The sequence below is a fragment of the Pongo pygmaeus genome, chromosome 14 (assembly GCF_028885625.2).
Source record: "Pongo pygmaeus isolate AG05252 chromosome 14, NHGRI_mPonPyg2-v2.0_pri, whole genome shotgun sequence".
Lineage (NCBI taxonomy): Eukaryota > Metazoa > Chordata > Mammalia > Primates > Hominidae > Pongo > Pongo pygmaeus.
Window position 1 is genome coordinate 105,791,240 of NC_072387.2, and position 15,798 is coordinate 105,807,037.

Below are 15,798 nucleotides of genomic sequence, written 5' to 3' on the forward strand. Positions count from 1 at the left end.
GGCGATGCAGGCTCTTTTTTGGTTCCAAATGAACTTTAAAGTAGTTTTTTCCAATTCTGTGAAGAAAGTCATTGGTAGCTTGATGGGAAAGGCACTGAATCTATAAATTACCTTGGGCAGTATGGCCATTTTCACGATATTGATTCTTCCTATCCATGAGCATGGAATGTTCTTCCATTTGTTTGTATCCTCTTTTATTTCCTTGAGCAGTGGTTTGTAGTTCTCCTTGAAGAGGTCCTTCACATCCCTTGTAAGTTGGATTCCTAAGTATTTTATTCTCTTTGAAGCAACTGTGAATGGGAGTTCACTCATGATGTGGCTCTCTGTTTGTCTGTTATTGGTGTATAAGAATGCTTGTGATTTTTGTACATTGATTTTGTATCCTGAGACCTTGCTGAAGTCGCTTATCAGCTTAAGGAGATTTTGGGCTGAGACAATGGGGTTTTCTAGATATACAATCATGTCATCTGCAAACAGGGACAATTTGACTTCCTCTTTTCCTAATTGAATACCCTTTATATCCTTCTCCTGCCTGATTGCCCTGGCCAGAACTTCCAACACTGTGTTGAATAGAAGTGGTGAGAGACGGCATCCCTGTCTTGTGCCAGTTTTCAAAGGGAATGCTTCCAGTTTTTGCCCATTCAGTATGATATTGGCTGTGGGTTTGTCATAAATAGCTCTTACTATTTTGAGATAAGTCCCATCAATACCTAATGTATTGAGAGTTTTTAGCATGAAGGTTGTTGAATTTTGTCAAAGGCCTTTTCTGCATCTATTGAGATAATCATGTGGTTTTTGTCTTTGGTTCTGTTTATATGCTGGATTACATTTATTGATTTGTGTATATTGAACCAGCCTTGCATCCCAGGGATGAAGCCCACTTGATCATGGTGGATAAGCTTTTTCATGGGTTGCTGGATTTGGTTTGCCAGTATTTTATTGAGGATTTTTCCATCAATGTTCATCAAGGATATTGGTCTAAAATTCTCTTTTTTGGTTGCATCTCTGCCAGGTTTTGGTATTAGGATGCTGCTGGCCTCATAAAATGAGTTAGGGAGGATTTCCTCTTTTTCTATTGATTGGAATAGTTTCAGATGGAATGGTACCAGTTCCTCCTTGTACCTCTGGTAGAATTCGGCTGTGAATCCATCTGGTCCTGGACTCTTTTTGGTTGGTAAGCTATTGATTATTGCCACAATTTCAGATCCTGTTATTGGTCTATTCAGAGATTCAACTTCTTCCTGGTTCAGTCTTGGGAGAGTGTATGTGTCGAGGAATTTATCCATTTCTTCTAGATTTTCTAGTTTATTTGCGTAGAGGTGTTTGTATTTCTGTGGGATCGGTGGTGATATCCCCTTTATCATTTTTTATTGCGTCTATTTCATTCTTCTCTCTTTTCTTCTTTACTAGTCTTGCTAGCAGTCTATCAATTTTGTTGATCCTTTGAAAAAACCAGCTCCTGGATTCATTAATTTTTTGAAGGGTTTTTTGTGTCTCTATTTCCTTCAGTTCTGCTCTGATTTTAGTTATTTCTTGCCTTCTGCTAGCTTTTGAATGTGTTTGCTCTTGCTTTTCTAGTTCTTTTAATTGTGATGTTAGGGTGTCAATTTTGGATCTTTCCTGCTTTCTCTTATGGGCATTTAGTGCTATAAATTTCCCTCTACACACTGCTTTGAATGTGTCCCAGAGATTCTGGTATGTTGTGTCTTTGTTCTCATTGGTTTCAAAGAACATCTTTATTTCTGCCTTCATTTCGTTATGTACCCAGTAGTCATTCAGGAGCAGGTTGTTCAGTTTCCATGTAGTTGAGCGGTTTTGAGTGAGTTTCTTAATCCTGAGTTCTAGTTTGATTGCACTGTGATCTGAGAGACAGTTTGTTATAAGTTCTGTTCTTTTACATTTGCTGAGGAGAACTTTACTTCCAACTATGTGGTCAATTTTGGAATAGGTGTGGTGTGGTGCTGAAAAAAATGTATATTCTGTTGATTTGGGGTGAAGAGTTCTGTGGATGTCTATTAGGTCCTCTTGGTGCAGAGCTGAGTTCAATTCCTGGGTATCCTTGTTGACTTTCTGTCTCGTTGATCTGTCTAATGTTGACAGTGGGGTGTTAAAGTCTCCCATTATTATTGTGTGGGAGTCTAAGTCTCTTTGTAGGTCACTCAGGACTTGCTTTATGAATCTGGATGCTCCTGTATTGGGTGCATATATATTTAGGATAGTTAGCTCTTCTTGTTGAATTGATCCCTTTACCATTATGTAATGGACTTCTTTGTCTCTTTTGATCTTTGTTGGTTTAAAGTCTGTTTTATCAGAGACTAGGATTGCAAACTCTGCCTTTTTTTGTTTTCCATTTGCTTGGTAGATCTTCCTCCATCCTTTTATTTTGAGCCTATGTGTGTCTCTGCATGTGAGATGGGTTTCCTGAATACAGCACACTGATGGGTCTTGACTCTTTATCCAATTTCCAGTCTGTGTCTTTTAATTGGAGCATTTAGTCCATTTACATTTAAAGTTAATATTGTTATGTGTGAATTTGATTCTGTCATTATGATGTTAGCTGGTTATTTTGCTTGTTAGTGCAGTTTCTTCCTAGTCTCGATGGTCTTTACATTTTGGCATGATTTTGCAGCGGCTGGTACCGGTTGTTCCTTTCCATGTTTAGTGCTTCCTTCAGGAGCTCTTTTAGGGCAGGCCTGGTGGTGACAAAATCTCTCAGCATTTGCTTGTCTGTAAAGTATTTTATTTCTCCTTCACTTACGAAGCTTAGTTTGGCTGGACATGAAATTCTGGGTTGAAAATTCTTTTCTTTAAGAATGTTGAATATTGGCCCCCACTGTCTTCTGGCTTGTAGAGTTTCTGCCAAGAGAGTCGCTGTTAGTCTGCTGGGCTTCCCTTTGAGGGTAACCTGACCTTTCTCTCTGGCTGCCCTTAACACTTATTCCTTCATTTCAACTTTAGAGAATCTGACAATTATGTGTCTTGGAGTTGCTCTTCTCGAGGAGTATCTTTGTGGTGGTCTCTGTATTTCCTGAATCTGAATGTTGGCTTTCCTTGCTAGATTGGGGAAGTTCTCCTGGATAATACCCTGCAGAGTGTTTTCCAACTTGGTTCCATTCTCCCCGTCACTTTCAGGTACACCAATCAGACGTAGATTTGGTCTTTTCACATAGTCCTATATTTCTTGGAGGCTTTGTTCGTTTCTTTTTATTCTTTTTTCTCTAAACTTCCCTTCTCACTTCATTTCATTCATTTCATCTTCCATCACTGGTACCCTTTCTTCCAGTTGATTGCATCGGCTCCTGAGGCTTCTGCATTCTTCACGTAGTTCTCGAGGCTTGGCTTTCAGCTCCATCAGCTCCTTTAAGCACTTCTCTGTATTGGTTATTCTAGTTATATATTCATCTAATTTCTTTCAAAGTTTTCAACTTCTTTGCCTTTGGTTTGAATTTCCTCCTGTAGCTCGGAGTAGTTTGATCGTCTGAAGCCTTCTTCTCTCAGCTTGTCAAAGTCATTCTCTGTCCAGCTTTGTTCCATTGCTGGTGAGGAACTGCATTCTTTGGAGGAGGAGAGGCACTCTGCTTTTTAGAGTTTCCAGTTTTTCTGCTCTGTTTTTTCCCCATCTTTGTGGCTTTATCTACTTTTGGTCTTTGATGATGGTGATGTACAGATGGGTTTTTGGTGTGGATGTCCTTTCTGTTTGTTAGTTTTCCTTCTAACAGACAGGACCCTCAGCTGCAGGTCTGTTGGAGTTTGCTAGAGGTCCACTCCAGACCCTGTTTGCCTGGGTATCAGCAGCAGTGGCTGTAGAACAGCAGATTTTCATGAACCGTGAATGCTGCTGTCTGATCGTTCCTCTGGAAGTTTTGTCTCAGAGGAGTACCTGGCCGTGTGAGGTGTCAGTCTGCCCCAACTGGGGGGGTGCCTCCCAGTTAGGCTGCCAGGGGGTCAGGGGTCAGGGACCCACTTGAGGAGGCAGTCTGCCTGTTCTCACATCTCCAGCTGCGTGCTGGGAGAACCACTGCTCTCTTCAAAGCTGTCAGACAGGGACATTTAAGTCTGCAGAGGTTACTGCTGTCTTTTTGTTTGTCTGCGCCCTGCCCCCAGAGGTGGAGCCTACAGAGGCAGGGAGGTCTCCTTGAGCTGTGGTGGGCTCCACCCAGTTCAAGCTTCCTGGCTGCTTTGTTTATCTAAGCAAGCCTGGGCAATGGCGGACACCCCTCCTCCAGCCTCGCTGCTGCCTTGCAGTTTGATCTCAGACTGCTGTGCTAGCAATCAGCGAGACTCCGTGGGCGTAGGACCCTCCGAGCCAGGTGCGGGATATAATCTCCTGGTGCGCCGTTTTTTAAGCCCGTCAGAAAAGCGCAGTATTCGGGTGGGAGTGACCTGATTTTCCAGGTGCCGTCTGTCACCCCTTTCCTTGACCAGGAAAGGGAACTCCCTGACCCTTTACGCTTCCCGAGTGAGGCAATGCCTCGCCCTGCTTCGGCTCGTGCATGGTGCGCTGCACGCACTGTCCTGCACCCACTGTCTGGCACTCCCTAGTGAGATGAACCCGGTATCTCAGATGGAAATGCAGAAATCACCCATCTTCTGTGTCGCTCACGCTGGGAGCTGTAGACCAGTGCTGTTCCTATTCGGCCATCTTGGCTCCTCCCCGTCCCCTCTTTTTTCAATTTTGATATTTCCAACAGATAGCATTTTGGGATCCAAAATTATTTATTGTCATCATGATTATTGCACTTCATATATTACAGTGTTTTTAGTTTGTGGTTCTAATGATACTTGGGTTTTGAAAATCTTTGAGACAATGAAAATAATCATCCATCCTATAAGGAATAAACAATTATTAAAAAAATAGCACTTCTGAAAGTTATAGAAGTAACTAAATCAAGAGAAACTCATCTGCTAGATACACTGTAACACCTGGGGAAAGGGGGTTTGTGAACCTCTCTAAGAATATACACATCCAGAACTGCTTGAGAAGAAACAGCAGGCAAAAGTTAATTTCTCCCAATAGATGTAATAGATCCCAGCTTTTTTTTTTTTTTTTTTTTTTTTGAAATTTTCCGATCTGCAGGCTACTGAGTAAAGCCCAAATGCATTCTGACATGGTCTAATATGAAATAAAAATGTTTAATTTAAGAAGTATTATTTATTCTTAACGTGGTAGCTAGTCTCCAAGATGGCCCCAATGATCCCCATCTCTGGTATTCATGCCCTGTAAAGCACCTTTCATACTGAATAGAAGTTATTTGCTTAACAAACAGAAAATACTGCGTGTAACTTTTGAGGCTAGATTATAAATGACATTGTGGCTCAGTCTTTATCTCTTTACCCTTGTTCTGGAAAAAGGAAGCTGCCACGTTGTGAGGGCACTTAAGTAACACCAAAAACAGGTCTATGTGGCAATGGAATGAAGCACTCTGCTAAAAGCCAATGAAACACTGAGGACTCCTGCAGTGGCATGTAAGTGAGTCATCTTAGAAGCTTGTCCTCCTGCTCCAGTGAAGCCTTCGGATCACTGCAACTATAACCAAAATCTTAACTATAGCCTTATAAGAGAATCTAAGGTAGAATCACTCAGGTAAATTGCTCCTAAATTCTTGAACCTCAGAAACTGTTAAGATAAATGCTCACTGTTTACCACCAAGTGGTAATTTGTTATACAGCAATAAATTTATACTTAGCTAATATAAAAACAATTTCATAAAATATTTTGGTTTATGTTTCTTAAGTATTTTTTATCTAGATAAACATGTATTAACTTAGAAATACAGACAGTTATGAAAGACTACTTTTATATACAGAAATGTATCCTCTTGAAGTATACTGGTTTATAATCAATAACAAGAAATTTAATGTTGACTTAAAGCTTAAAATATTCTTCAGTGAGATAAATTTACTTAGTTTTTCTTAAATAATCAGGGAAAGAAAGTGCTGCTTAATTATGTGACCAAAAATTGCTATTACTAGCTCTTTTGGTAAATAGTGGATTTCGGGTCACTGAAGTGGTGGTAGGGTCTAGAGTTATTTACTTTGTTTAATACCCTATTCGTAATCGATATGAGGTATGTGTATGTCTGATCACAAGGACTACCAGAGAATATATGTCACGAGTCACAGAAAACAGGTATGTTTTTCTTTTCCTGAGCAAAGTTACGTGTTTTACATGAAGACTAAATCTGAATTCCTTCCTTAGTCTACTTAACTGAAACATTAACATGGAGGGGAAAATATTTAATGTATGTTCTTCATATTGCTTTCCTTGAATTGAAATACATTAAAATTGTTAGTAAGAATATCTAGGTACTCACCATGTGCTTTAATGCATTAAAAAGAAGTTTTCTCCCAGAAGGCTTATCAAAATCTGCAATAATCCAGAGACTGACTGCAGAAATTATACTGTCATCTGAAAGTTCCAAACAGTTTACTCAAATTAACTTTTTTTTAAAAATAAAACAAAACCAGGGGAACATTTGCAGTTAACACATTAAAAAAATATTAAAATAATATTTCTGAAAATAAGCAAAGATTGTTAAAATTTTCTGTGTGAATGTATATATGCATGTACATATATATATACATACAAAAATAAATACATATAAAATTACATATAAAAATTCTACAAGGGTAATTCATTATACAAGCTTATTATATAAAGCTTCCAGTTAGAAGAGTAACTCATTATATAAGCTTATATAAAGCTCCCAGTGTTGGTAAGCAAATCTGCCTTCTAGCTACATTTGTTAAAAAAAAAAAATTATATCCCACATATATGTAAAACCATGACAACCAAGCTTATTAGTAGATATAGAAAATAGCAATATGTAGTCAGACTCCTTTATGAACATAAAATCATGGAATCTGTTAGACAGTAATCCAGGAGCCATCTGGTAGAAACTCGGATTTAATCCACAGCATTTACAAGAACTGGTTGTGTGGCCTTTGCTTTAAATCTCTCTCCTATATAAAAGTTTGCCCCTTACAACATAGTTCATTCCATCTGTTTAATGAACTCTCACTGTTAGAAAATTACCACTTCTCTACTGAGACCAAAATCAGCCTTCTTTAATCTTTTACTCATTGGCTCTTGTTTTTATTTCTAGAGCAAAGCAGGCCAAACAAAACAAAGCAAAAAAAAAAAAAAAAACAAACAAAAACCAACCAAATTTGAATTATATTCATCTATCTGAATAGTTAATTGTACCCTAACAAATCTATGGTCCCACTGCAGACTTCTCAGTTTGGCTAAATCCTTTTTCCCAAGTGTGTCACTATCTTGGTCTCCTCTCTTCTGGTTGTAACCCCTACCTTAAGCAAAATATCTGCATGTTATTTAATCAGAATGCAGAAGAATTATTATCTTCTCTGATCTGGTAATTGTACTTTTCTTTATACATTATAAGACAGTTTACATAGTACTGAAAAGATTTTATTCTTTTCTTAAAAAGGTGAAAATAGTTTATTTTAAAAAAGGCAAAAATAACAAGATAAACAAAGTTAGAATAGAAGGCATTGTTTTCTCAGCACACGTTAAATACTAAAAAATTTACAAACTCTAAAATTGAAATCTAGGCCTCTGCTCAAAAATAGCAACATATTAAAATTTATTATACAACTGCCTTATGAAGATTACAAGTTTCTATCACTTTAAGAATTCAGGTAAATAAAATATGCTCATTACCGTCTCGGGTTAAATAATACATGTTCTTTGCAATTACAGCACTCTTATCTTGTGAATCCAAGAAAAAGAAAGTAGAGAAATCTTCAACATCAGCAGTTACTGAAAAATTTCAAATTAAATGTTAAATATAAATAAAGCATTCGCAACTCAATAAGCATTTGTAAAACAGTATAGGATTATTTTACCTGATGTAGACATTAAATTGAGGTACTGCTGGTTACTATGCAAAATCAAAGAATTTATACGGGGTACAACATTATTCCTATCCATTAGAAAATCAATTGCATTCGTGCGATCATTTAATGTGCCCTAAAATAACAAAAGTGTTATTTAGATAATATAGACAATTTATATCCATGTTTCAAAAATTATGCAGATAACATAAAGATTAATCAAAAATAAAGAATAAGCAATTTAGAATTATTACAATACATTTTCTTGTAAAAATTACAACTTTCTCCAATTAAGCAATTTTAGATGCAATTATGCCTAAGATAAATTTAATTAAATATATTTTTTAAGAATTTCAGCTTTTATTTTAGATTCGAGGGTAAACATGCAGATTGGTTACAACACGGGTGTATCATGTAATGCTGAAGTTGGGGTTATGACTGATCCCATTACACAGGTAGTTAGCATAGTACCAGATAGTTTTCCAACCCTTCCCCCACTTTTTCCTTCCCTCTCCCCTCTAGAAGTCCCCAGCGTCTCTTGCTGCCATCTTTATGTCTATGAGTACCGAATGTTTAGCTCCCAGTTATAAGAGAGAACATGCAGTGTTTGGTTTCCTGTTTCTGTGTTAGTTTGCTTGGCCTCCAGCTGAGTCCATGCTGCTGCAAAGGGCATGATTTCATTTTTAATGGCTGCATAAGTATTCCATGGTTTATATATGCACCACATTTTCTTTAACCAATCCACCATTGATGGACACCTAGGCTGATTCTACATCTTTGCTATTATGAATAGTGCTGCAATGAACATACATGTCGTTTTGGTAGAACAATTTATTTTCCTTTGGAGATGTACCCAGTAATGGGATTGCTGGGTTGAATGTTAGTTCTGTTTTAAGTTCTTTGAAACACCCACAAACTGCTTTCCAAAGGGGCTGAACTAATTTACATCCCCACTAACAGTGTACATCCGTTCCTTTTCCTCCTCAGCCTCACCAGCATCTGTTGTTCGTTACTTTTTAATAAGAGCCATTCTAAATGGTACGAGATGGTGTCTCTTTTTGGTTTTGATTTGCACTTCTCTAAGGATTAGTAACGTTGAACATTTCTTTATATGCTTGTTGGCTGCCTGTGTGTCTTCTTTTGAGAAGTATCTGTTAATGTCATTTGCCTACTTTTTAATGGGGTTATTTATTCTTTGCTTGATTTGCTACTTATAGATACTAGAACTTTGTCAGATGTATAGTTTGTGAATATTTTCTGTATATTCTGTAGGTTGTCTGTTTACTCTGTTGCGAGTTTCTTTTGCTGTACTCTTTAATTAATTAGGTCCTACTTGTCAATTTTTGTTTTTGATGCAATTGTTTTTGAGATCTTAGCCATAAATTTTTTCCCAAGACTGATGTCCAGAATGGTGTTTCCTAGGTTTTCTTCTAGAATTCTCATAGTTTTAAGTCTTATACTTAACTGTTTAATCCATCTTAAGTTTTGAACGTGGTGAAAAGTAGGGGTCCAGTTTTGTTTACATATGGCTAGCCAACTATCCTAGGACCATTTATTGAATCAAGGATCCTTTCCCCACTAATTTTCATCAACTTTTCAAAGCTAAAATGGTTGTAGGTGTGTGGATTTATTTCTGGGTTCTCTATTCTGTTCCATTAGTCTGTGTGTCTATTTTTGTACCAGTACCATGCTGCTCTGGTTACTGTAGCCTCATAGTACAGTGTGAAGCTGGGTAATATTGTGTCCACAATTGGTGGGTTCTTGGTCACACTGACTTCAAGAATAAAGCTGTGGACCCTCGTGGTGAGTGTTACAGTTCTTAAAGATGGTGTGTCCAGAGTTTGTTCCTTCTGATGTTCGGATGTGTTCGGGGTTTTTTCCTTCTGGTGGGTTGGTGGTCTCGCTGGCTTCAGGAGTGAAGCTGCAGACCTTCACAGTGAGTGTTACAGCTCTTAAGGGCACAGCGGACCCAAAGAGTAAGCAGCAGCAAGATTTGCTGCAAAGAGCAAAAGAACAAAGCTTCCACAGCACGGAAAAGGACCCAAGCAGGTTGCCACAGGTGGCTCAGGCAGCCTGCTTTTATTCCCTTATCTGGCCCCACCCACATCTTGCTGATTGGTCCATTCTACAGAGAGCTGATTGGTCTGTTTTACAGAGAGGTGATTGGCCTGTTTTGACAGGGTGCTGATTGGTGCGTTTACAATCCCTGAGCTAGCCACAAAAGTTCTCCAAGTCCCCACTAGATAAGCTAGACAGGGAGCACTGATTGGTGCATTTACAAACCTCCAGCTAGACACAGGGTGCTGATTGGTGTGTTTACAAATTTTGAGCTAGACACAGAGTGCTGATTGGTGTATTCACAATCCCTTAGCTAGACATAAAGGGTCTCCAAGTCCCCACTAGACTCAGGAGCCCAGGGGCTTCACCTAGTGGATCCTACACCTGGGCCGCAGGGGGAGCTGCCCGCCAGTCCCGCGCCTTGCGCCCGACACTCCTCAGCCCTTGGGCGGTCGATGGGACTGGGCGCTGCAAAGCAGGGGGCAGTGCTTGTCAGGGAGGCTCGGGCTGCTCAGGAGCCCAAGGTGCCAGGGTGCGGGTGGGGGTGGGGGTAGGGGGGAGGCTCGGGCATGGCGGGCTGCAGGTCCCAAGCCCTGCCCCAGGGGGAGGGGGAGGCAGATGAGGTGGCGAGAATTCGAGCACAGTGCCGCCCCGGCACACCCTCTGTAGCTGCGGGCCCAGGTGCTAAGCCCTTCACTGCCCGGGCAGGCGGCGCTGGCCGGCAGCTCCGAGTGCAGGGCCCGCTGAGCCCACGCCCACCCGGAACTCGTGCTGGCCCGTGAACGTGGCGGGTAGCCCTGGTTCCCGCCCGCACGTCTCCCTCCACACCTCCCTGCAAGCAGAGGGAGCCGGCTCCGGCCTCGGACAGCCCAGAGAGGGGCCCCCACAGTGCAGTGCCAGGCTGAAGGGCTCCTTGAGCATGACCAGAGCAGACACCAAGGGCAAGGAGGCGCTGAGAGTGAGCAAGGGCCACCAGCACGTTGTCACCTCTCGATATGATGCCTTCAGATTTGTTCTTTTTCTTGGAATTGCCTTGGCTATTTGGGCTCTTTTCTGGTTCCATATTAATTTTAGAATACTTTTTTTCCAATTCTGTGAATAATGACATTGGCAGTTTGATACGAATAGCATTAAATCTGTAGATTGTGTTGGGCAGTATGGCCATGTTAACAATATTTAGTCTTCCAATCCATGAGCATGGAATGTTTACCCATTTGTTTGTATAATATATGATTACTTTCAGCAGTGTTTAGTAATTATCCTTGTAGAGATCTTTCACCTCCTTAGTTAGCTGTATTCCTAGGTATTTTATTTGTGTGTGTGTGTGTGTGTGTGTGTGTGTGTGTGTGTGTGTGTGTGTGTGTGTGTGTGTGTGTGTGTATGGCTATTGTAAATGGGACTGCATTCTTGATTTGGCTCTCAGCTTGAATGTTATTGGTCTATAGAAATGCTACTGATTGTTGTGCATTAATTTTGAATCCTGAAACTTTACTGAAGTAATTTATCAGTTCCAGGAGTTGTTTGGTGGAGTCTTTAGGGTTTTCTAGGTGTAGAATCATATCATCAGTGAAGAGAGATACTGGACTTCTTTTACTATTTGGATGCCTTTTATTTATTGCTCTTGCCTGATTGCTCTAAGACTTCCAGTACTATCATGAATAGGAGTAGTGAGACTGGGCATCCTTCTCCTGTTCCAGTTCTCGAGGGGAATGTTTCCAGCTTTTGCCTGTTCAGTATGATGTTGGCTGTGGGTTTGTCATAGATGGCTCTTATTATTTTGAGGTATGTTCCTTCAATGCAGTTTGTTGGGGGGTTTTATCATGAAGGGATGTTTGATTTTACTGAATAATTTTTAAGCATCTATCAAAATGATCACATTTTTTGTTTTAAATTCTGTGTATGTGGTGAATGACATTTACTGATTTGTTAATGTTGAACCAACCTTTCCCAGGAGTGAAGCCTATTTGAATACGGTGAATTAATTTTTTGGTATGCTGCTGGATTCAGTTTGCTAATATTTTGTTGAGGATTTTTCCATCTATGTTCATCAGTGGTACTAGCCTGCAGTTTTTTCATTGCACGTTTGCCAGGTTTTGGTATCAGGATAACACAGGTTTTGCAGAATGAGTTAGGGAGGCATTAATCACTCCTTCTTGGTTTTTTGGAATAGTTTCAGTAGGATTGGTAACAGTTCTTCTTTGTACATCTGGCAGAATTTAGCTATGAATACATCTGGTCCAGGGCTTTTACTGGTTGGTAGGTTTTTTATTACTGATTCAATTATGGAACTCAGTATCAGTCTCTTCAAGGTGTCAATTTCTTCCTGATTCAATCTTGGGAGACCAAGAATTTATCCATTTCCTCTAGATTTTGCAGTTTGTGCGCATAGAGGTCTTCTGAGGATCTTCCGCATTTCTATGGGATCAGTTGTAATGTCACCTTTGTTGCTTCTGATTGTGCTTATTTAGATCGTTTCTCCTTTTTCTGTTAATCTAGCTAGTGGTCTATCAATCTTGTTTGTCCTTTCCAAGAGCTAACTTCTGGTTTCATTGATTCATTGTATAAATTTTTGGGTCTCAATTTTGTACAGTTCTGCTCTGATTTTAGTTATTTCTTTTCTTCGGCTAGCTTTGAGGTTAGTTCATTCTTGTTTTTCCTAATTCCTCTTGGTGTGATGTTAAAGTCATTATTTTGAGATAGTTCTAAATTTTTGTTTGTTTTTTGTTTTGAGACGAAGTCTCACTCTGTCGCCCAGGCTGGAGTGCAGTGGCTGTATGTCAGCTCACTGCAAGCTCCGCCTCCCGGGTTCATGCCATTCTCCTGCCTCAGCCCCCAGAGTAGCTGGGACTACAGGCGCCTACCACCGCGCCCGGCTAATTTTTTTTTGTACTTTTAGTAGAGATGGGGTTTCACCATGTTAGCCAGGATGGTCTCAATCTCCTGACCTCGTGATCTGCCCGCCTCGGCCTCCCAAAGTGCTGGGATTACAGGCGTGAGCCACCACGCCTGGCGATAGTTCTAAATTTTTGAGATAGGTGGTTAGCACTATAACTCTTAAAACTGCTTTTGCTGCATGCCAGAGATCTTGGTATGTTGTTCGTTTTCATTTATTTGAATTTTTATTATTGCTGCCTTAATTTCACTGTTTACCCAAAAGTGATTTCAAAAGCAAGTTGTTTAATTTCTATGTAATTATGTAGTTTTGAGAGATGTTCTGAGTTCTGATTTCTATTTTTATTCTACTGTGGTCCATGAGTATGACTGGTATGATTTTGACTTTAAAATATTTATTGAGACTTACTTTATGGCCAAGCATGTGCTTGATCTTGGAGTATGCTCTGTGTGCAGCTGAAAAGAATAAATATTCTGTGGCTGATGGGTGGAATGTTTTGCAGATGTCTATTAGGTCAAACTGGTCAGTGTCCATTTAAATCCAGAATTTGTTAGTTTTCTGCCTCGATAATCTGTCTAACACTGTCAGTGTCTAACACATGATAGAAATGGCAAGGAGCCAGGTAAGAACTTCACGACAGGCTCAAAACCTCATGTACCAATATTAACCTTGAATATAAATGGCCTACATGCCTCACTTAAAAAGCACAGAGTGGCAAGTTGGATAAAAAACAAGACTCATCTGTCTGCTGTCTTCCTCCTTCCTCAGCCTTTTGAGTAGCTGGGACTACAGGCACCCACCACGATGCCTGGCTAAGTTTTAAGTTTTTGTAGAGAGGTTTCACTATGTTGCCCAGGCTGGTCTCAAACTCCTCAGCTCAAGCGATCCTCTTGGACTGACCTTCCAAAGTCGTGGGATTATAGGCATGAACTACCATGCCTGGCCTAAATTCTTTTTTTGTCTGACTGGATTAGTTCAATAATAGTGGGTGAGTTGAAGTCTCCCACTATTATTGCATAGCTGTCAAGATTTTTCATAGGTGTGGAAGTATTTGTTTTACGAATCTGGGTGCTCCAGTATTGGTGCATATATATTTGGGATAGTTAAGTCTTCTTGTTGAACACTTTATAATTATCTATTGTTGGTTTCAAGTTTGTTTTATCTAAGAATAGCAACCCCTGCTTTTGTTTTGTTTTGTTTGCATGATAAATCTTTCTCCAACCCTTTACTTTGAGCCCGTCTCCTGAAGACAGCAGACAGATGGGTCTTGTTTTTTATCCAACTGCCACTCTGTGCCTTTTAAGTGAGGCAATTAGGCCATTTATATTCAAGGTTAATATTGGTACATGAGGTTTTGATCCTATGTGAAGTTCTTAGCTGGCTGCTTTTCAGTTTCTATGATGTGGATGCTTTATAGGGTCTGTGGGCTATGTACTTAAGTGTGTTTTTGTACCATTCTTCCATTCCCTTAAAGAGCTCTTGTAAGGCCGGTTTAGTGCTAATGAATTCCTTTAGTGCTTGCTTGTCTGGGAAAGATTGTATTTCTCCTTCACTTATGAAGCTTAGTGTGACAGGATACAAAATTCTTGGTTGGAATTTCTTTTCTCTAAGAATGCTGAAAATAGACCACTGAGAAGTCTGTTGTTAGTCTGATGGGGTTCCCTTTGCATGTGATCTGCCTTTTTTCTCTAGTTGCCTTTAAGATTTTTACTTCAGCACTGACCTTGGACAGTTTGGTGACTATAAGCCTTGGTGATGCTGACTTTGTATAGTATCTCACAGTGTTCTCTGAATTTCTTGTAACTGAATGTCTACTTCACTAGCAAGATTAGGGAAATTTTCTTGAATTATTCCCTCAAATATGTTTTCCTGGTTGTTTACTTTTTCTCCTTCTCTCTCAGGAATGCCAATAATTTGTAGGTTTGGTTCCTTTAACATAATCCCATATTTCTTGAACACTTTGTTCATTTTTAAAAATTCTTTTTCTTTTCAGACAGGGTCTCGCTCTGTCATCCAGGCTAGAGTGCAGTGGCATGATCATGACTTACTGCAGCCTCCATCTCCTAGGCTCAAGTGATCCTCCTGCCTCAGCCTTTTGAGCAGCTGGGACTAGAGGCACACATCACCACACCTGGCTAAGTTTTAAGTTTTTTTGTAGAGAGGAGGTCTCACTGTGTTGCCCAGGCTGGTCGCAAGCTCATCAGCTCAAGCGATCCTCTTGAATTGACCTCCCAAAGAGGTGGATTACAGGTATAAACCACCATGCCTGGCCTAAATTCTTTTTTGTTATTTTTGTCTGACTGGGTTAGTTCAAAAGACTGGTTTTCAAGCTCTGAAATTCTTTCTCCTGCTTGGTCCAGTCTATTGATAAAGCTTTCAATTGTATTTTGAAATTCCTTAAGTGATGCTTCTACAGCCCTATGCATTTCTATTAGCTGATTTTACTTTGGGCTGTGTGGTTTGACCTACAAGCTAGTAGATACCCCTTATTAGTAAAAGCCACCTGAGGCCAACATGGCAGGGTATATACTTGATCCTTGTTACTGGGAATAATCTCTCTGTTGTCTCAGGCAATGGGCTGATCTGTGGTGTGCACAGTGGTCTGGGCTCCCTGCTCAGACATGGTGGGCAAGACGGGCAGGGCCAGACTGAGCAGGCCTGCCTACAGGTACCCCAGTGGCAGGCACAAGCACCAACACTGAGGGAGAATACAGTGGGCAACCACCAGGTGTCTAGAGGTGTGCCTAGGCATGAAGCTGGGAAACCTCCTTGGCTCCAAGTTCTCTGCAGAGGGAGCGGGGTAGCCTAAACTCCTAATTGAGGACAGTGGGTGTTACAGATTCCTGAAGATCTGCCTGGGCATGGAGTGTCAAGGGCCCCACTGCACCACAGTCTCTGCATAGGCAGGGTGGCGTGGCTTAAGTTGCTTAAAGTATCATTTTAAAAATCACTATGAAATGATCAGAATGGAAATTTTTTACCAAATTAAC

General features: G+C 40.2%; 1 protein-coding gene across 3 annotated transcripts in view; it reads right to left on the bottom strand.

Annotated features, from left to right (window-relative positions):
• Nucleotides 1-15,798, bottom strand: part of UGGT2 (UDP-glucose glycoprotein glucosyltransferase 2) — a 274,645-nt gene that overhangs the window by 131,707 nt on the left and 127,140 nt on the right. For all 3 annotated transcript variants that reach the window (XR_008493479.2, XM_054447364.2, XM_063651063.1), the window contains exons 18-20: nt 7,870-7,993; nt 7,685-7,783; nt 6,315-6,409 (exon numbers count right to left, since the gene is read on the bottom strand). Coding sequence is in view for 2 of the 3 variants with exons in the window: in XM_054447364.2 (XP_054303339.2) it covers nt 6,315-6,409; nt 7,685-7,783; nt 7,870-7,993 (318 nt within the window). In the remaining variant the exon portion in view is untranslated. The remainder of the gene's footprint in view (nt 1-6,314; nt 6,410-7,684; nt 7,784-7,869; nt 7,994-15,798) is intronic.